General features: G+C 40.9%; 1 protein-coding gene across 4 annotated transcripts in view; it reads right to left on the reverse strand.

Annotated features, from left to right (window-relative positions):
• The window catches only part of LOC148847546 (alpha/beta-Hydrolases superfamily protein), a 102,119-nt gene that overhangs the window by 22,990 nt on the left and 56,253 nt on the right, over window positions 1–22,876 (reverse strand). For all 4 annotated transcript variants that reach the window (XM_088948908.1, XM_088948910.1, XM_088948911.1 and 1 more), the window contains one exon: window positions 22,474–22,621. In XM_088948908.1, coding sequence (XP_088805034.1) covers window positions 22,474–22,621 — 148 coding nt within the window. The remainder of the gene's footprint in view (window positions 1–22,473; window positions 22,622–22,876) is intronic.

Here is a 22,876-nt window from a genome sequence, read left to right on the forward strand (position 1 = left end):
CTATTTCTTGCCACAAAGACTTCAAAGTTGAGAAGTATACAGATAATGGTTTCTCCCCCTGTCTTAGATTCTTCACATCACTTCTCAACTTATAGGCTCTAGCCACATTTAGTTTTTGGGAATAGGTTTCAGCAACACTATCCCATATTTCCTTTGCTGAATTCATCCATAGATAGTGCTGGCTGATCTGTGGCTGCATTGAGCTCACAAGCGACCCAATGACGGTGTAATTTTCTTGCATCCACTTCTCGTAGGATGGATCATCTTCTGGGGGAGCCTTCTTACTCCCGGAAATAAACCCCCACTTTCCTCTACTACAAACATGAATCTTTACTAATTGTGACCATGCCAGATAATTAGTTCCATCTAGCTTAACTGTGGTCACAGTCAATAAGGAATCACTTGGAGTCCCCTAACCCAGTCCATATTCAGCACCACTTTTGTTTTCAAACTCTGAGGAGTACATCATGTAAACACTCCAAATATGATTTCAGATGACTTCTACAAGTATGCTGGATAAGAACAAGCAATAACTGAGTTCAGCCGACCACAAGGAGACAACACACTGAGTTCAGCCGACCACAAGGAGGCAACACACTGAGTTCAGGCTTCAAGAAGAAATCAGAAACTCCTAGGCACTGTGCACTTAGCCAAAGTACCTTTTCAAGGTTGTACACTCAGCCAAGAAGAGTAAGTACCAATCGGTATTGCTGAATAGGCCTTTTCACAAACACAGTGTGGGAAATAGAGACAACCCCACTGTCAAAGAAGAGAAAAGACCCCAAAAACTGTTCGTACAGCCCTCTAAAAACAGCCGAACAAGAGTAACAATACACAGCCTTGTTACAAGGATGTTTCGGCGGGTTTTAACAGTCCAAGAAGAAGAGAAAAACAGCCCAGAAATTTCTGGGTTAAACCAGATTTAATGCAGTTGAAGGTAGTACAGAACAGCTAGGATTTTCGAACACTTCAACAGTCCAAACACAGTCGAAGGTAATGCAAAACAGAACCAGAAAAACTGAGCACAACTTACAGTTCGAGCTTCAGCAGTCCAAACACAGTCGAGCTTCAAAAACAGAACCGAGCTGTTCCCCTTCCCTTTTTTTTCTTCTTCTCTGATTTTTCCTGGTCACCGAACCCCTTCTCCAAGAGATTCTAGTCTTGGGCTTGTCCAATGACCTCCAAGAATCAGGCAGTACGTGACTAAGCCTCCAGCCCTAGGACGTTCAAGTTCAAATATGCTCTGATATCATGTTGAAACTGAAGAGAGGAGAGGAGACTTGTGTGTTTCGTCAATGAGGGTTCTGAGAAGAGTTTTCGAACAATCTCTATCTCAGCCCTCTAACACTGTTTTATTAGATATTTTTGAGTAATTACAAGGAGGCCCTTAGTTGGGCAGAATTTACAAAGAACTTAAAAAAATTACTTAACATTGACAGGATGGGCCCAAAATAACAAGAAGAATAAACAACCTATGGGCCATTCGGCCCATCTTCTCTATAGAAACAACTTTAAATAACTCTAATAACAAAATTTTCAATAAAAGAAAAGGCAAATGACCCAATCTAGCATGCCAAAGATAGACTAATGAACTACTTATTGTCATTTCTACCGCTAGTAGTTGCCTTAAGAACTGATCTAAAGCTTCATTAAGGTAGTACAGCCACTAAGTTCACAACCACTCCCAATCATTTGCCTTGTCAGTTGATCTTGCAAAATACGAGTGGGAAAAAAATGTCACAACACAACCTAAGGTCTTGGTTACTTTGGAAAAAATAATAGAACCATCAGAAATTTTGCAAGGTTGATTTTAGTAGAAGTCCTATTCCAAGATAAATGTCTCCCTTTCTAGAAAAAAATGGAAATAAAACCATAAACAATCTTTACCTTGTCTTGTCCAAAAGTTAGATAATATGATGTAAAGAAAGAAGATGAGTTTGTCAACTCTCAAAAGCTCCTAAGTCGATGACCCAAGAGTTGGACGAGGAGTGAATAGCACTGAGAGCAGAAGAGATACTTGTCTTTACAAATGAGGATGAAGTAATGGATGAATATTTCAAGGATGTCTACCTCTTGAGCTGTGAACTTTGGGAAGCTACTTGTAGGAGTGGTAAGTCCCAAGAGCAAAGAATTTGTGTGAGTACTCTTAGGAACACTATTTGCAACATTAGAGCTTGCAACATGTCTGAACTAATGTTAGGACTTTTATGTGGCTTTTTGTCCTTCCTTAAATCTGTTGGTTTTAACTGTGGATGAAAAATCTAGCAAGTATCATTAGTGTGCCTCTCACCCCCACATGGGACAATTTCAAATTCTTCTTATGCACCCCTTTTCCTCCCTTTGATATGTTAGAAACTAAGGCAGATTACTCACTAGGCTGAAAGGGAACACCAATTCCCATCTTTTTTCTCCTCATTTCCCCATTCCTAATCAGGTAAAAAACATGATGCAGGTTTGGAAATTCATCTCTTCCTAAAAGTTGTGCTCTAATGTTGAATGATCTACACCAGTCAAGAACTTCAATATTCTCCTTTCTTCAATCTGTTTGTCATGTTTTTCTTTGTCTTTTGTGCTGTCCCATTCAAGGATCAAATGATGGTCAAGCTTTTCTACAAGCCTTCTAGTGTAGCAAAGTAGTTGCAACACTCATGTCCCCTTGAGTCAAAGCTGAAATGTCTTGGTTCAGCCTGTAAATCCTTGCAATGTTCTTCAATTGACAATAAATGTTATACAATTTGTTCCAAATCTTATGGGTTATTGTAGTATAGTTCTGAGCAGTCCTTGCAATTTTGGGTGTCATAGAAGAAAGCAACCACGACATTACGGTTGCATTTTCTCTACACTAAGTCCTATAACTTGGTTCCTCTTTCTGTTCCTTGACCTTCCCATCAATGTATCCTTGCAGTGCATGACTAACCATGGACAATCTTGCTGGAATGACCCCTCCCCCATAGTTGTATTCATCTAATTTCACATTAGTAATTTGTATCATAAGGTTCCCAAGATGAATTACACTATCAATGGTCCTGGAATCCCTAACAGCAGATCCTTTTGCTTGAACTCAAGGAAAAAACACTGCCAAGAGTCCACACAAATCTACAAGATTGCCTTCCTTTGCAATCCTAGTCCAAACGACTACTACAAAGCTCCTTGCCCTAATTGGGCATAACAGAAAATATTTTAGGCTTCCTTGGAGATTCTCCCAAGGAAAAAATAAACCCTAGGAACAGTCTCAGATAACCACGACCAGCACTAAGGTTTCTTCTTGTTGTTCCAAAAAAAAAAAAAAAGAAAACAGAAACACTTAAGAGAAAATAAATGGAAATACAGAAGTATTCAAGAAGAATAAGAATAGATTATTGCTCTGATACCATGTTTGCAAACAGACTCAAGAAGAAAAGTGAAAGAACTGAGAAAGAAGAGAGAAAAGAATTTGAAGAATGGAGCGGCTCAACCTTCAAACCAGCCCAAAACTAGTATTTAAAGTAGGGCTTACATATTACATGAAACGACAAGATTGCCCCCCTCCCCCCATTAGTAGACATAGAAAGAGTTACAACTTAAGCCCAGGTCCATTAAACCCAACAAGAGAAAAAATAACATAACAAAGATCTAAAAGAGGCCCAAGCCCATGTTGTTCATTCTCACAACAGAGATGTATCCCTTAGAGTATGGCAAGACTCCTATGTCTTGATCAAGTTGGTCTCATCTGTTTTCATTAAGTACTGAATTTTCAGTGCTAATTTCTTTACTGCACATTTACTAGCCAGTAGTAATCATGGTTTATAATGTCTAAATATTATCAAATATTTTCACAAAGCTTTTTTTGAAGATTAATAAAAAAATAAATTTTCATTAAAATAAAAGGATTACAAAGGTGATCAGGTGACAAGGCATCACCCAGTGCAAAAGAAATACAAATCTGAAAACAAAAGCAAGAATTATGCCAAGAACAATAAGAGAATAACTGTTACTACAGCTCTAATGTCTTCCAAAAATCGACTCCAAACTCTTCTCTTTTGGTTCCTTGAAAATGCAGAAGCAACAGAACCCAATCGAGTTTTGCACCTACCATCCTGCATAACTTCTCCCAAGACTAATGTTTCTCATCAAATATCCACCTCTTCCTTTCTTTCCATACTTACCAACAGACTGCAAATGGAATGCAACTCCAAAAGATCTTTTCTTCTTGCTGCCCTTGAGTGATGGCCACATGTCAAAGATTTCTATAGGCACTTGAGGTGACCAAAGCTCCTTACCAAATGTTAGGTTGAGGGGTTTTATGTATTGATGGTTTGGCTGATAAGTGTTCTTATTAGTCTGTAATTGTGTTTAAGTTGTTATGTACTGGGCCTGTGTTAATGGGCCTAAGTTTATTTGCTGTTTTAAGTAGTCTGGGTGTCCCATCACTAAGCAGGGGCATTCCAGATATTTCCTGTAACATTGTACTATAATCTAATATAAATAATAGTACTGTCGACTGGGTTATTCAGTTCGACATTCTCAGCACCTCTTGGTCTCCTTTTCTTTTCTACTACTTCGACTGCAACATTTCAGCTTTCATGGTATCAGAGCATTGAGAACTTTCCTGGTTGCAGCTGACGCCATCTCTTCTCTCTTGCTGTCTTTCTTTCTTTGTTTTATCTTGGTTGCTGCGGTGAAACCCTAGGGTTGCAGGAGAACACTACAAGGTTCGAACCTAGGGTTTCCCTTGGTTGTAGGGCGCAAGGGAAGAAGACCCAGAAGTTGATGTCCTACTAGACTGTTTCTAGTAGTTAGTAGCTATTCGGCTGCTAAGAGAGGTCTGTATAGGACAGACCTAGTTTGAGGACTGATTTCTGCAGTCCTAGTATTGACCGTAGGGGGAGAAACACTCTCTACAGTTACAGTAATCGAAGCCCAAGAGAAGTTTGCATAGTGCAGTGGTGTGAGCCCTCAGTTTCAGGTCGGTTTCCAGCTCACAGTACACCCAATTTGTTGCTGTTACTGAACTACTTCAGAGCTGTGTCAGTCTCGGCAAGTCTGAAACAGTGTTGTGGGCTATCAGAACCTTCTTCAATACTGCAACTAGTCTCTTTTCAGCACTGTTATCACTTCGGCTAGTCTCAACAGTGTTGTCTACACAGTGTCTGCAGCCAAGATGTCTTCAGTATCAGGAGAGGTCTCTTCTAGAGATAACAAACCTGGTGGGAGGTCTTCAAACCTGGAAAACCCGAATCTGCACAGCTTGCAGATTACAAGTGTGCTGCTAGATGAATACAACTTCAGGGAGTGGTCAGTTTCTGCAATGCTTTTTATTACTTCCCGTGATCTCACAGCCTACTTAGATGGGAATAAGAAGGAACCGGAAGTTGGCAGTACGGAGTATGCAGTGTGGCGCAAGGAGAATGCCACAGTTATGTCCTGGTTGCTTGCCTCTATGACTCCACGAGTTGCCAGAACTGTTCAACACTTTCCCACAGCAGCTAAGATTTGGGAAAAAGTGTCTAAAACCTATGGATAGAGGAAAAATAATGCTAGAATCTACAGATTGAATCAAGACATTGCTGCCTTAAGGCAAGGGGATATGACAGTTGCAACATACTTTGCAACTCTGGAAGGACTTTGGAAAGAACTTGACCATCACTTGATTTTGAACTGGGAAAATGCCAGGGACAAGGAGAGACATGATAAGCAGGTTGAAGAGAGCAGAGACTTTAAGTTCTTGGCTGGCTTAGACCCAGCGTATGAGGGCATATGGTCACAAATTCTAGGAAGAGATGAACTGCCCGAGTTACACCATGTTTATTATCTGGTAAGGAATGAAAAAGTGAGGACAAAGGATATGCAAGTTGACTCTCAGATTCAACCAGCTGAACAACTTGGAGACCATTCAGCCCTGATTTCTACTAAGGGAAACAGACATCCAAAACAGAAGCATCTTAAGTGCACTCATTGTGGGGGTGAGAGACATGTGAAAGAAAAGTGTTGAGTCCTGTATCCACACTTGAAGCCAGCTGCATTGAGAAAGGACAAGAAGCAACAGAAGGGTCATGCGGCAAGTGGGAACCTTGTCACTAGTAACAATGGTGACAACTCACAGAGTATACCAACAGTGACTTCTTCTCCCATGGGGCAGGTTGCTGATTCCTCTGGAGCCGGTGCCTTGGGCTTCACTGCTAGTGAGGTAGAAGTCCTTAGTCAGGCTTTAGCTTGTCTAAGGAGTAATTCTTTTGCTCCCTCCTCTCTTGCCAGATCAGGTATAGTCTCTGCCTTTAGTGCAACTAGTTCTATTGACTCTACTTCTTGGGTTATTGATTCTGGTGCAACTGACCACATGACACATATGTCCTCCTTATTCTCTTCATATCAATTGTTGTCTGGTCAGGATAAGATGAGAGTTGCTGACGGGTCTTTCTCCGCCATCTCTAGAAAAGGGGTGGTTGACCTAAACAAGGACCTCTCTCTTAAATCAGTCCTACATGTTCCCAGTCTCACCTCAAATCTTTTGTCTGATTCAAAACTTACCAAAAATTGGATTTGTAGTATAACCTTTTTTCCTACTCATTGTGTCTTTCAGGACAGATTGACAAGGAGAACGATTGGGAGCGGTCATGAGTATAGAGGCCTCTACTATTTTGATGCAAACATCCGTTCAGCCTTACAAGCATTTGCTGCTAGTAGTCCGGAGAGTGTGGAGTCAATAGCTAGGTTGCATCTATGGCATGCTAGGCTAGGTCATTTACCTTTCTCTTCATTAGAAATGTTATTTCCCGAATTGTTTAAGGGCATTTCAAGTCAAAGTTTAGTCTGTGAAGTATGTCAAATGTCAAAACAATGTAGAACTGTTTATCCAATTTCCAGTAATGAAATTCGAGCTCATTTTGATTTGGTTCATTCTGATGTTTGGGGCCCTTCACCTATTGTTTCTATTGATGGTTTTCGTTACTTTATCAGTTTTATTGACCACCACTCTCGATGCACATGGATCTACCTGTTAAAAGGAAAAGATGAAGTGCCACGGATAACTATGGCATTTTGCAAAATGATTGAAACACAATTTGATAAGAAGATTAAGCAATTCCGGTCAGATAATGTTGCTGAATATTTTGAAAAATCCTTGAATTTATTCATGGAAGATGCTGGCATGTTATATCAATCATCCTGTGCTTATACCCCTCAGCAAAATGGGGTTGCTAAGTGCAAGAATAGACATATATTGGAGATAGCTCGAGCCTTACTATTCCAACACAAGGTTCCCAAGCAATATTGGTCTCAAGCTGTACTTACTGCATCATATCTGATAAATCGGATGCCATCTAAGGTGTTGGGTATGAAAGCCCTTTCTCTGTTCTGTGTCCTACTCTTCCAGACTTTCCTCTTCCTCCACGGATCTTTGGCTGTATATGTTTCATACATGTGAAGGATCCAAAGAGGACCAAGTTTAATCATCGGGCTACGAAAGGAATATTTTTGGGATATTCTCCTACGCAAAAGGGTTACAAGTGTTATGATCCTGTCTCCAAGAGAAAGTATGTCACCAGAGATGTGGTCTTTTTTGAGTTTCAACCCTATTTTCAGTCTTCTCAAAATCCTCTTCAGGGGGAGACTAGTGGGATAGAAGAGGATTCTCATTCTCCCTCTTTTTTTGTTCCCCTATCTGCCTCGGGCCTTCCATCCTTTTCTTCTACTCCTAGTTGTGGCATTTCGGGTCAACCTAGTGAGGCTCCCACTGTGCTAGTTACCTCTCCTGATACTGTAGATGTCCCTAAAGGCTCCAGTAGGCAACAGAAAGAGATACGAATCACCTACAACAGAAGGAAAAAGGGCCCTCAAACTCATGACAGCAACCAGTTGGACTCGGATCAATCCGTCTCTACAATCCAAGGTAATTCCAACACTCATACTTCTAATTTGGATCTTCCTATTGCTCTCCATAAGCCTATCCGTTCTTGTACCACTCTGCATCCCATTGCTGATTTTGTTTCTTACTCACATTTATCTCTAGTCTATCACTCCTTTGTGTCTGTTCTTTCCTCTATTCATGTTCCTTCTAGGTACTCAGAGGTCGTGTCTGATCCAAGGTGGAAAGAAGCTATGAATGAAGAAATGAAAGCCCTAATGAAAGCAAGAACTTGGGAATTAGTGGATCTGCCAGAGGGGAAGAGCACTATTGGGTGCAAGTGGGTGTTTACTGTAAAGCATAGGGAGGACGGGTCCATTGAAAGGTACAAGGCCAGGCTTGTGGCAAAGGGGTTTACTCAGGAAGAAGGGATTGACTACAAAGAAACCTTTGCCCCAGTAGCAAAGCTCAACACAATTCGGGTTCTATTGTCATTAGCAGCAAATTTTTCATGCGAACTTCATCAGCTGGATGTGAAGAATGCCTTCCTAAATGGTGACCTTCATGAAGAGGTATTTATGGAACCTCCACCAAGCTATGACTTTGATAGAAAGGTGTGTAAACTGAGTAAAGCATTATATGGTTTAAAGCCATCTCCTCATGCATGGTTTGAGAGGCTTTGTGGGGCCATGAAGAAAGTTGGGTACACTCAGAGTGGTGCAGACCATACCTTATTCATAAGGAGACAGGATAACAAACTTAATACACTCATTGTTTATGTGGATGATATGGTGATTACTGGGAATGACTTGAAAGAGATCCAAAGATTAAAGGACTTTTTAGCCTCTGAATTTGAGATCAAAGACTTGGACCATTTGAGATATTTTCTCGGGATTGAAGTTGCTAGGTCAAGAGAGGGGATCTACATATGTCAGCGGAAGTATGTTCTTGACCTCCAAGAGGAGACGGGCATGATAGGGTGTAAACCAGTAGATACTCCAATAGAACAGAATCATGGCCTACAAGAATCGGTAGGGGAGGACTACTGTGATAGAGAGAGATACCAAAAATTGGTAGGGAAGCCGATATATTTATCTCTTACTCGACCAGATATTGCTTATGTGGTGCATTTTGTCAATCAATTTATACACTCTCCAGAGATCCCTCGTATGAAAGTAGTTGAAAGGATTCTCAGGTACTTGAAGACTTACCCAAGAAAGGGAATTCTATTCAGGAAAAACAATAAAATTGAAATTAAAGCTTATACTGATGCAGATTGGGTCGGTTCTGTTGGGGACAGAAAATCAACTTCTAGTTATTGTACATTTGTGGGAGGGAACCTGGTTACATGGCGCAGTAAGAAGCAGAATGTTCTTGCTAGATCAAGTGTGGAAGCTGAATATTGAGCTACGCCTCGCGGGGTTGCTGAACTCCTATGGCTCAGGACTCTTCTAAATGAGTTTGGCATTAAAGTTGAGGGTCCTCTCAAACTATATTGTGACAACAAGGCGGCCATCAACATTGCAAATAACCCTGTGCAACATGACAGGACAAAACATATTGAGATTGATCGACATTTTGTTAGAGAAAGAATAGTCTCGGGAGAACTCTACATTCCTTATACTCCATCTGAGATGCAAATTGCAGATGTACTGACTAAAGGGTTGGCTGCAGCAAAATTCGTGGACCTTCTTGGCAAGCTAAACATATGATTGACATCCATGCTTAGCTTGAGGGGGAGTGTTAGGTTGAGGGGTTTTATGTATTGATGGTTCGGATGATAAGTGTTCTTATTAGTTTGTATTTGTGTCTAAGTTGTTATGTACTAGGCCTGTGTTAATGGGCCTAAGTTTATTTGCTATTTTAAGTAGTTTGGATGTCCCATCACTAATCAGGGGCATTCCAGACATTTCCTATAACATTGTACTATAATCTAATATAAATAATAGTATTGTCGACTGGGTTATTCAGTTCGACGTTCTCAACACCTCTTGGTCTCCTTCTCTCTTCTACTACTTCGACTGCAACATTTCAGCTTTCACCAAACAACTGGAAAAAGAAGTCCCAAATAAAACTAATGAATTCACATGCCATCAAAAGATGTGTAAGAAAATAAAACCTATTCAAGGACCTTACTTAACAGCTTATGCTTTTAGGTTGAATGGTTCTTTGAGATGGTATCAAAACCACTTTGACCAAGTGGTCTAGTGTTCAATCCTAATTACCTCCACTATAATTAATTAAGTTTCAGCACAAGGTATGGGTGGGCCTGTGCTTGTTCACACTTCAAGCCCAATGGGCTTTTGTGTGAGGAGACATGTTAGAGAATAAAACCTATTCAAGGACCTCACTTAACAGCTTAAGCTTTTAGGTTGAATAGTTCTTTGAGAAGATGCATAATGCTTTCAACATCTTATTTGCAAAGGACACATTTACTTGCCATGTAGTTACCATCTCCAATTTATATGTTCCTGGGAAAGAATTCTGTCCATTGCCACCAACCACCCAAACATTTCCAACCATTCGTTCTCTCAAAATCAAATGCTTGATCCATCCCCCACTCAGCAAGGAGAAAAGGCAACAATAAAGATTGAAACTTCATTATTCCCTTCCACACACTCACCCCATATGAATAAAATACCCCTTTAGGATCCCACCCGAAGTTAACCACTCATACTTGCAAGCAATTATACTCCTCACAAAGCCTCCCTTTCCAACCCAAATCTCCAAAATCATTTCCCCAACAAAGGCTGATTAAACATATTCACCCTTCTAAACCCTAAAACCTCATCCTTCTTAGCCCTACACACCTTATCCCATCTCCCTCGACAAACCTTTCAATTTCTTCTGCCACTTATCCGAAACCTTCAACAATGATTAATAATAGACTGGGAGATTAGATAACACTGTTGATTAGAGTGATTCTTCCTCCAATGAGAGGTCCCTTCCCTTCTGTTAGAGTTGGCTAAGGAAGGGTACTTCAGTCTTTTCTGTTTAAGTATTATGTTAATTACATGTCCCGTACTTAATTAGGGGCATAGTTGTCTGTGTACACTGATTTTGATATATAAATGTATGGTTGGATGGGAGAGTCTCTTTGACTTCTCAGTTCGACACTCCTTTCTCCTCTCTTCTTCTTCTTCTTCTCCCTCTCTCTTTCTGTCTTCTCTATCTCTGAAAACAGTTCGACTGAACTATTCTTACATGGTATCAGAGCGCCGCTAAAAAGGAGAGAGGAAGACTACAGCTTCATTCGATCAACTCCTCTTTCCACCCTCTTCCTTTTTTTATTTATTTTTTTCTGGTCTGCACAATCTGGCGTAAGTGGGGGAGAAAGTTGCGGCAATCCCCAGAAATCTGTGGCAACCTATTCAGGCATCGTAGGGTTATGGTGGCTTAGTTACAGGTGAAGGGGGAGTGCAACAGCCCTAGTGAAAATTTTCTGGACTGCTGTCACCATGCGTGACAACCTTGGTGGTCGAGTGGTTGTAGTTGTGGTGGTCTGAACCCTCTAATGAGCAGTTTCAAGAGGGATTTCTTTGGTGGTTATGAAATTATTTATTCACAGAAGTGGCCGAATGTATGCTAGGGCAGATTCGTGGGGATTGGATGAGTGTGTTGGTGCAGTATTCAAAGAACAATAGTCGAAGTGTTTGGGGCTGATTTTTTTGTTTTTTTTTTTTGGATGGGCAGAATCAGCTTTGTAGGTTGAAATGGCGTTGATGGGGGATGTTAGTGGTGACCAGAAATCAAGTGTGATGATCTCCTCTGATTTTTTAAGTGTGCAGATGACACCCATCAAACTCAACGGTGAAAACTATGTGCCATGGGCTAAGTCAGTGGAAATGTTTCTTAGGGCTAAGAAGAAAGTGAAACATGTACAGGAGGAGAGACCTATTGCTGAATCTCTAGGGTTCAGTGATTGGGAGTAGGAGGATGCTCAAATCATGACATGGTTGTGGAACAGTATGAAGCCTAAAATCAGTGTTAACTTCATGTTCTTAGACACAGAAAAGGATATCTGGGAGCACGCCAAGAAACTCTATTCTAGACAAGACAACACTACAAGAGTTTATCAGCTTTATCAGGAGTACTTCAATTTGTAGTAAGGAAACCAAACCCTTGAAGAATATTATGCCAACATGAGAAATCTTCGGAATAAACTTAGTGTCTATCATCCCTTAACTCCAGATGTCAAAATTCAGCAACAAAGGGAACAACTAGATGTTACCGGTGCTTGGTGGAGCTGAAATTAGATTATGAACCTGTCAGAGCACAGATATTAGGTGGATCTGCCCTCCCTACTCTAGAGGAAGTGTTTGCCCATCTCCGTAGGATCTCTCTTAGTCCAATAGAGAGTACTATACCTCCTGACAGATCAGCACTTGTTGGGACTCGAGGAGGAGCTTATGGGAACAGAGGAGGTGGCCGTACGGTTAGGGGAGGCCGTGGTAACCCTATGTCTGGTCGTAGCAATGGTGGAGGTCGTGATTCAAGGGGAGGTTATGGCAGAGGAAGAGGAAGTTCTACTAGGAAGTGTACACATTGTTGAAGAGATGGACACACAATTAACTTTTGTTATGATTTGCATGGACCACCCTCCACATGGGCTAATCATGCAGTTGTTGGTGGTAGTGAAGCTAGTGAGAATCAGCCAGATGATCCAACACCTTCTACAGTCACAACTACTTCTAGGAAGGAGATTATGAGTATTCCAAGAGATGAGTATGAGAGATTCCTTAAGCTACTTCACATCAGAATACTACCACCCTTGCTCATTCAGGTACGGCTTGCCTAGCATCAAAACCTTCCCCTTGGATAATCGACTTTGGAGACTCTGATCACATGACCGAGACTCCATGTGTGTTTTCCTCTCTTTCTCCGACTTCCACATCACATAATGTTACCCTAGCCAATGGTTCTTGTTAGAATACACAAATCAGGGGTATTTTGATCATTTGGGTTTATCTGTTTGAGAGTGAAAGGTCTATTTTATTTATGTTTAAGTTATGTGTCCCATCACTTATGAGGGACAATATGGTCTTTCTTGTAACTATGTTATTAGAGATAAATACAAGTGGGTCGGCTAGAGGTGGACTGATTTTTCCTAATCTGGTCGAACCCTTCTTCTCCTCCTTCTTCTTCTCTTCTTCTCTACTTTAACCTAGAATCGAATAGGGATTTTACATGGTACCAGAGCAATAAAACCTAGTTCTCTTTTCCCTTTTTTTTTCTTTCCTCGCTATTTGTCTTCTTCCTGGGTTCACCGCCAACCATTTCAGCTTTCTTCGATTTTCTTCTAACCTGAGTGGAAGCTCGACAAGAGGCCAAAAAGGAGTATTCGTTTTGTGGTTTTGGAGGTGAGTATGCCTCCAGTTACTGTGGTGGTGGTCGTTGAGGTTGTGTACTAGATGCCCTCTATTCTGTTATATGAAGAGGGTTGTTTGTGGACAGGTATGAACAGTTCTGTTTTTTTGCCCAAATAGTGGACTGTAAATGTTGTGTTTTGGTTCAAAATATTTTTTTTGTGGAGGTTTGAAGTGACTAGTATGCATATCAGCCTTGTTCTCCTCTGCTTTTACCTCATATGTGTGCTGAAAGTAGGGTTTTTCGACTGCTGAAGTTCACGACAGCAGTGGTGTGGTGGTGGTTGTACTGTGTTGAATGGTGTGTGAATGCTTCTGAATAGTTGAAAGTGAAACCTTGTGTCGTGTGGTGGTGTTTATACTGATTTCTGTGTTTGATTTAATGACTGAGTGATTTCAGCTTTTGTATTTGATGTGCAATGTGTATTTGAAGAAGTTGGTGGTGCTGAAAGTGAGATAAGTTTTGTGGAAGTGCGTGAGGTTGTGCTGAATATTTGAAGGTGAATTAGTTAAGATGGCATCGATTGGAGATGGGAATGACAATAAAACAGGCGTTATGATTTCTCCAGATTACTTAAATGTTCAAATGACATCTATTAAGTTGAATGGTGAAAATTACGTGTCGTGGGCAAAATCTGTGGAGGTGCTTTTAAAGGCCAAGAAAAAGGTAAAACATGTGAGAAAGGAGAAACCCTCCTCTGATTCTCCGGGGTTTAGTGACTGGGAACAGGAAGATGCACAAATAATGAAATGGCTGTGGAATAGCATGGAACCAAAAATTAGCATGAACTTTATGTTCCTAGATACAGCTAAAGAAATCTGGGATCATGCTAAGAAATTGTACTCCGGACAAGACAATACAACTAAGGTGTATCAATTGTACCAAGAGTACTTTAATCTGAAGCAAGGCAGTCAAAGCTTGGAGGAATACTATGCAAGTCTGAGGAATATCCAAAATGAGCTCAATGTGTATCATCCTCTGACACATGATGTTCAGGTTCAGCAACAACAGCGTGAGCAGCTTGATGTGACAAGGTTTCTAGTGGGTTTGAAGGCTGAATATGAACCTGTCCGAGCACAAATACTAGAGGGGGTCTGCTCTTCCCTCACTTGAAGAAGTTTTTGCCTATCTTAGGAGGACATCTATTGAGTCTATAGAGCATTTTTCTCTCTCAGATAGATCTGGTTTTGTGGTGACTGGAGGGGGAGGCCGTGGAAATACAAGTGGTGGTGGTCGTCGTGGACTTCCGGGTAACTGTGGTGGTCCCATTTTTAACCATGCTGGCGGCCGGAGTGGAGGTCGGAACTCAGGGAGAGGTCGTGGTAAAGGAAGAAGTAATGCCCCTAGGAAGTGTACACACTGTGGATTAGAGGGGCACATGGTTAATTTCTGCTATGATTTACATGGTCCACCCAACACTTGGGCTAACCATGCTATGACTAAGGGTAGTGGTACAATTACTGATAGTCAGTAAACTGACCCGATCCCCTCCACATCTACTGGTGCTTCTGAGAAGGAGATGGTGAGTGTACCCCGTGCAATATATGAGCAGTTCCTTCAGACATCTCAGTAGAACACAGCTACCCTTGCCCATTCAGGTATGGCTTGCTTGGCTTCCAAGCCCTCACACTGGATCATTGACACCGGAGCCTTGGACCATATGTCTGGGACTCCTAATGTATTTTCTTCTCTTTCTCGGTCCTCCACATCTCAAATAGTTACTCTTGCTAATGGTTCTACATCTCCCATCTGTGGTGTTGGTGATGTTGATCTCTCCTCCATGTCTTTATCATCTGTTTTATATGTTCCCAAGTTCCCTTTTAACCTTATGTCTGTTAGTAGATTAACCAAGTCACTTAAATGTTCCATAACCTTTTATCCCTCTTCTTGTGTGTTTCAGGATCTCAAGATGGGGATGAAGATTGGTGGAGGGCATGAGGCAGGTGGATTGTATTACCTTGATGGTGGTGGCCCTCCAGTAGCTTTCCAGTCGTCTCTTACTCCTCTTCAATGGCACTGCAAACTTGATCATCCTTCTCTCAAGGCTCTGAAGTTGCTAGTTCCTTCCTTGAGTTTCATCATTGGATTGTGAGTCATGTTAGCTTGGGAAACATCATAGAGTCTCTTTTAGTCCAAGAGTTGATAGTCGTGTCTCGAGTCCTTTTTCTTTAATTCATTCTGATGTCTAGGATCCGATCAAAGTGATGCCATACAATGGCTATAAGTATTTTGTAATTTTTGTTGATGACTTTTCAAAAATGACATGGATTTATCTTATGAAAGATCGCAGTGAATTGTTTTCTATTTTTCAAAAATTTTATGCTGAAATACGTACCCAATTTGGTGTTCAAATTAAAATTCTTCGCTCCAATAATGCCAAAGAGTACACATCAATACCATTTCAGCAATGCTTAGAGCACCATGGGATAATTCATCAAACTTCTTGTGCCTACACCCCACAACAGAACGGTGTAGTTGAACGGAAAAATCGACATCTCCTTGAAACTGCTCGGTCTTTGATGCTAAATATGAATGTCTCAAAGCATTTTTGGAGTGATCTCGTCCTCACATCCTGTTTTCTCATCAATCGGATGCCCATGTCCATCCTTGGAAGTCAATCCCCCTTCTCGGTGTCGTTTCCCACCTTGTCTCCGTTTCCTCTCACCCCAAGAGTCTTTGGATGTGTTTGTTTTGTTCAAAACTTGGAGCCTGGTTTAGACAAGTTAGATGCACGAGCTACTAAGTGTATCTTCCTTGGCTACTCAAGGACTCAGAAAGGGTATAAGTGCTATAACCCTAACTTCCATAAGTCATTTGTGTGCTCCGATGTCACCTTCTTTGAATCAGTTCCTTTTTTCTCAGATACTATGGTTTCTTCTCCTTCCTCCGTAGTTCCTCTTCTCGTCCCTGTTGCGGATCCTCTTCCCATGGTTCCCATTCCAGTTGCAGATTCACCTCCCATGCCAGTTACTACTGAGAAGCCACCAATCAAACAAGTGTATACTCACAGAAGAGCACCGGCCCCTCCTCCAATTCAGCTCTAGTCGACAGATCCTGTCATTGCTTCTTGTCCCTTAGACCTTGATCTTCCTATTGCCCCGCGGAAAGGTAAATGCACTTGTACTTCTCATCCTATTTCATACTATGTTTCAACTGCTCACCTTTCTGCTTCTCACTGCAACTTTATATCATTGCTATCATCTGTTTCCATTCCCAAGACTGTCCAGGAAGCCCTTACCTCCCCAGGGTGGCAGTAAGCCATGGAAGAGGAACTCTCTGCTCTACAACCCAATCACGCGTGGGAACTCACTGCTCTTCCTCCTAGTAAGCATGTTGTTGGGTGTAAGTGGGTCTACACAGTGAAATATCTTCCAGATGGCAGTGTGAAGCGATTGAAGGCCAAGTTAGTGGCCAAGGGCTATTCTCAGTTGTATGGTGTGGACTATATGGAGACATTTTCTCCTGTGGCTGAAATTGGTTCAGTTCGGGTGTTGATTTCATTAGCTGCTATGTATGATTGGCCTTTTGTGCAACTTGACATCAAAAATGCTTTCCTACATCGTGATCTCATTGACGAAGTGTATGTGGAGCAACCGCCAGGGTTTGTTGCTCAGGGGGAGGATGGTAAGGTTTGTAGATTCAAAAAGGCAATTTATGGACTGAAACAATCTCCATGCGCATGGTTTGGCAGGTTCAGTGAAATAGTGAAAGACTTTGGGATGAAACAGTGTCAGGTAGACCATTCTGTGTTCAGCCATGACTCAAAAGATGGGAAAATCTTGCTAGTGGTGTATGTAGATGATATTGTCATAACTAGGAGTGACAGCAACGGGATTGACAGGTTGAAGAAATTCCTATAGGACCACTTCAATACGAAAGATTTGGGTAAGCTGAAGAACTTCCTAGGAATAGAAGTTGCAAGGTCAAGGCATGGAATTAACTTATGTCAAAGAAAATATGTTCTTGACCTACTTGAAGAAACAAGATTGTTAGGTGCTAAACAAGCAGAGACTCCAATGGAACTTAATGTTAAGTTGAGTGTTGATGCAGGTGAAGAGTTTGATGATCCTGGAAGATACAGGAGGTTGGTGGGAAAGTTGAATTATCTGACTATTACCCGACCAGATATATCATTTGTTGTGAGTATGGTGAGTCAGTTTATGCAACATCCTCGGATTCCTCATTGGGAAGCAGTTCTAAGGATTGTTAGGTACCTAAAGGGTGCTCCAGGTCGTGGTTTTCTATACCAAAGTGGAGAGACTCTTGAAATAGTAGGGTATACAGATGCTGATTGGGCTGGTTCTATATCAGACAGGAGATCAACTACAGGATATTGTACCCTCCTTGGTGGCAATCTTGTAACTTGGAAGAGCAAGAAACAAACAGTGGTGGCAAGGAGCAGTGCAGAAGCTGAGTACAGAGCTATGGCTCATACCACATGTGAACTAGTATGATTGAAGAACCTGCTACATGAGATGGGGTTCTCGGTTGACAAACCCATGAGACTATACTGTGATAATCAGGTTGTTGTTCACATCTCTTCCAACCCAGTCTTCCATGAGAGAACCAAGCATATTGAGGTTGATTGTCACTTTGTGAGAGAGAAAGTGATAAGTGGAGTGATAACCACATCTCATGTGAGCTCAAGAAATCAGTGGGCAGATCTCTTTACAAAGGGATTGTCTCGGGGCAGAGTAGATTATATTTGTGACAAGCTGGGACTATATGACATATACTCTCCAGCTTGAGGTGGAGTGTTAGAATACACAAATCAGGGGTATTTTGGTTATTTGGCTTTATCTATTTGAGAGTGAAAGGTCTATTTTATTTAAGTTGTGTGTCCCATCACTTATGAGGGACAATATGGTCTTTCTTGTAACTATGTTATTGGAGATAAATACAAGTGGGTCGGCTAGAGGTGGAATGATTTTTCCTAATCTGGCTTAACCCTTCTTCTCCTCCTCCTTCTTCTCTTCTTCTTCTCTACTTTAACCTAGAATCGAATAGGGACTTTACAGTTCTACCTCCCCATTTACGGTGTTGGTAATGTTGACAAAGCATCTCTTTCTTTGTCTTTTGTTTTATATGTACCCAAGTTTCCTTTTAATCTTATGTTTGTTAGTCAACTAACCAAATCCCTCAATTGTTCTATCACGTTTTACCCTTCTTCTTTTGTTTTTCAGGATCTCAAGACAGGGAGGAAGGTTGGTGGAGGGCATGAAGCTGGTGGATTGTATTACCTTGACGGTGGTGGTTCTACAGTTGCTCTTCAAATTTCTTTGACTCCTCTCCATTGGCATTGTAGACTCATCCATCCATCTCCATGCTAAAGTGTGTACACAATTTGGTGTTTCAATTAAAATTCTTCGTTCAAACAATGGCAGAGAGTATTTTCTTACTTCATTTTAGTACTATTTAGAACAACATGGCATTATTCATCAAACATCCTATGCAAACACTCCTTGACAAAATGGAGTGGCTGAGAGGAAGAACCGACATCTACTTGAAACAACTCGGTCTCTTCTTCATCATATGAATGTTCCTAAACGTTTCTAAAGTGATGCAATACTTACCGCTTGTTTTCACATTAATCGAATGCCCTCATTCATTCTTGATGGTCGTTCTCCGTTCTCTATTTTGTTTCCCACTTTGTATCCATATCCCTTGACCCCCAAGATCTTCAGGTGTGTGTGCTTTGTTCAGAATCTTGGTCCTATTCTAGACAAGTTGGATGCACGGTCCATTAAGTGTATCTTTCTTGGCTACTCTATGACTCAGAAAGGGTATAAATGCTATAATCCTATTACTCAAAAATCCTTTATCTATCCTGATGTTACATTCTTTGAGTTTGTGTCGTACTTCTCAGGTCTTGATATTTCTCCTCCCAAAGAGGTTCCTCTTCCTCTTCCAATTGATAATCCCATTCCTGTTGTTTCCGTTGTGACTAAGTCTCCACCTTCCCCAATGCAGGAACTTACTGAAAGGCCACCAATCCATCAAGTGTATACTCACCAACAGAGACCAGCACCTCCTCCAACCTCTACTTCTTTGCAGATCTAGGTTCTTCCACACCCGAGTTGCCTTCTGACCTTAACCTTCCTATTGCATTATGGAAAGGTAAATGTAGTTGCACCTTGCACCCCATATCCAATTATGTATCTATCTCTCACCTTTCCGCTTCCCATCGTGAGTGTGTTTCTCTATTATCCTTTGTGTCTACACCTAAGGATGTTCAAAAGGCTCTTACCTCGCCAAGGTGGCGTAAAGCTATGGAAGAGGAACTCTCTGCCCTTAATCACAATCATATGTGGGAACTCACCAATCTTCCCCCAGGTAAGCATGTTGTTGGTTGTAAATGGGTGTATATTATTAAATATCTACCAGATGGGAGAATGGAACGGCTGAAAATCCGTTTAGTTGCCAAAGGGTATCTCAACTTTAGGGTGTAGATTATGTGGAAACCTTTTCTCCTGTTGCTAAGATTGGCTCAATACGTGTGTTGCTTTTCTTAGCAGTCATGCATGATTGGCCTCTGTTTCAGCTTGATATTAAAAATGCCTTCCTCCATGTTGATCTTCTAAAGGAAGTGTACATGGAGCAACCACCAAGGTTTGTTGCTCAGGGGAGGATGGTAAGGTGTGTAAGCTCAAGAAGGCAATTTACGAGCTCAAACAGTCTCCTCGTGCTTGGTTTGGAAAATTTAGTGAAGTAGTGAAGGAATTCGGAATGAAACAATGTCAAGTTGACCATTAGTATTTAGCTATGACTCTGAAGCTAGGAAGATCTTGCTAGTACTTTCTGAGGATGGCATAGTCATCAATGGTAGTGATAGACTTGAGATTGATAGACTAAAGGCCTTTCTTCAAGATCACTTTCAGACAAGATCTTGGGAAGTTGAAGTATTTCTTGGGTATAGAAGTTGCTAGACCGAAGCAAGGCATAAACCTATGTCAAAGGAAATATGTTCTTGACCTATTGGAAGAAACAGGACTATTAGGTGAAAAACCAACCAAAACTCCCATGGAACCGAATGTGAAGTTGGGCAGTGATATAAGTGAGTTATTTGGTAATCTGGGAAGGTATACAAGGCTAGTGGGAAAACTGAATTACCTAACTATCACAAAGCCAATTTATGCAAAGCCCTTGAGTTCCTCATTGGGATGTAGTTCTTAGAATTGTGTGGTATTTGAAGGGGGCTCTAGGTCGTGGGTTACTGTACAAGCTAGGAGGTGGTCTTGAAATAATTGGCTATATAGATGCAGATTGGGAAAGTCCAGTATTGAACAAGAGATCCACTATAGGTTATTGCACCTTTCTTGGAGGAAATCTAGTGACATGGAAGAGCAAGAAGCAGACTGTTGTAGCAAGGAACAGTGCAAAAGCAGAATACAGGGCCATGGCACACACTACATGTGAACTAGTGTGGTTGAAAAATCTTTTGCAGGAAATTGGGTTCTCAATAAGAAAACCCATGAAGCTATACTGTGACAACCAAGCTGCAATTCACATCTCATCCAATCCAGTCTTTTATGAGAGAACTAAGCACATAGAGGTAGATTGCCATTTTGTAAGGGAAAAAGTCCTCAATGGTGTCATAAGCACAGAGCATGTGAGAACAGGTGATCAGTGGACAAATCTGTTCACAAAAGGGTTGAATTCTCCAGCTTGAGGGGAGTGTTAGAGTCAGCTAAGGAAGGGTATTTCAGTCTTTTCCGTTTTAGTATTATGTTAATTACATGTCCCATACTTAGTACGGGCATAGTTGTCTTTATACACTGATTTTGATATATAAATGTATGGTCGGCTGGGAGAGTCTCTTTGACTTCTCAGTTCGACACTCCTTTCTCCTCTCTTATTCTTCTTCTTCTCCCTCTCTCTTTCTCTCTTCTCTATCTCTGAAAACAGTTTGACTGAACTATTCTTACACCTTCCACCTAGCTTTGGCCCCAATTGGTAACCCCAAGTAAAAGTAAACTCTCCTATCAAGCAGCCCATGGCCACTGCACAACCTTCCAAACCTCCTGCTCAATACCCCCTACACTAATCATCACACTCTTACTCAAATAAATCTTCAAACCAAATAGCATCTCAAAAATCTTTAAAATTGCCCTTACCCTTAGAACATGTTGAACTGATGCATCAACTAAAATTAATGTGTCAACTGCTTCTCTTCCAACCCTAAAGCCGTTCAACAACCCAGCCTCCATCCCTTTGTTAATCAATTTGCTAAGTACCTCCACCACCAAAACGAAAAGGATCACAGACAAAGGATCTCCTTGTCTCAAACCTATGGAAGAATCAAAGAACTTAGGAGACGCTCCATTAACAATACCAAGTATGAAACTGATGAAATGCATGCAGACATCCAACTCCACTTTTCTCCAAAATTCTTCTCATCACTTCTTCGAAAAAAAACACAAATTCTACATGATCATACGCCTTCTCCATATCAACTTTGCAAATTATCCCCGCTTGTCCACTTCTTATTCTTGCATCTACACACACACACACAAGCCTCTTCATTTCCATGAGTACAGAAAAGAATAATACTGAAATATATCTCGACACATCCTAGTTCTTTTTTTTTTTGGATCTCAAAAAAAAAGGCCCAACTTGGGTACTCAGTACCATCTTTGTCTTCATGCAGGACACTTGTCAGGAACAAGGTGGTTCTCGTATCTCGACACATCCTAGTTCTTTTTTTTTTTGGATCTCAAAAAAAGAGGCCCAACTTGGGTACTCAGTACCATCTTTGTCTTCATGCAGGACACTTGTCAGGAACAAGGTGGTTCTCCCAGTAGACAGACTTGTACATAATGCTGGTATTCTAGTTTTATTTTCTCTTGCCCTATTATAATAGGATAGGACTATTGTAGCCTAGTATATTATGTAAAATAATAAGGGTATTTTTGTAATTGCAAATAGCTATTTCTCTCTTAATAAAATACACCTTTCGGAAGTGGGAGAACTCATTTATGGAACCCCAGGAGTAACAGTCACCTAGGATGACATGGTATCAGAGCTTCATACATGGATCAACTGGATGAACTGCAGCCTGTTAGCTTCCAACCACAATCGCAGAAGAGGAAAGGAAAGAAAGAACAGATGAACTTATAAACCATTAATAAGACAAATACTATTGAAATGTGAGAAAAAGAAAAGAAGCATGAGAACTTACAAGTAGCTTATTGAATCTGAAAACTTCTGTCATATCATACCTTAAGCATATCAGAATAAAATATTATAGATTAGCCACAACTATGTGTACCAGATAAGAGTTTTACCTGAAGAAGGTAATTGCAGCCAGCCTCAACTGCTGCCGCAGACCAAGACTTCCCAATAGATCTTCTCACTAAAAATCTAGAAGCCCAGCTTGGAAACAAGCCAAACACTGCTGCAGTGGAGCTTACAAGAAAACTTAAGATCTGGGAACTGAAAACCAAAAAGTTACTAAGCTTTATGAATTCCTTATTGATAGGAATCTTGCGAGAAATTAAAAGATAGACGGTAAGTGTTTATCAAAAATGATTTGATACATCTGCAACCAACAGAAAAATAAAATTAACTTTTGAGATAATCAGACATGCATAAGAGCATTTTATGTAGTTAGATTAATTGAGAAGCAAATATTAAGGGTTATTTTTGTAATTTTAATATTCTTGTATTAAGGCATGATATCCAAGACAG

Source organism: Nelumbo lutea, chromosome 6, assembly GCF_056320005.1.
Source record: "Nelumbo lutea isolate HS-2025 chromosome 6, American lotus-T2T, whole genome shotgun sequence".
Taxonomy (NCBI): Eukaryota; Viridiplantae; Streptophyta; class Magnoliopsida; order Proteales; family Nelumbonaceae; genus Nelumbo; species Nelumbo lutea.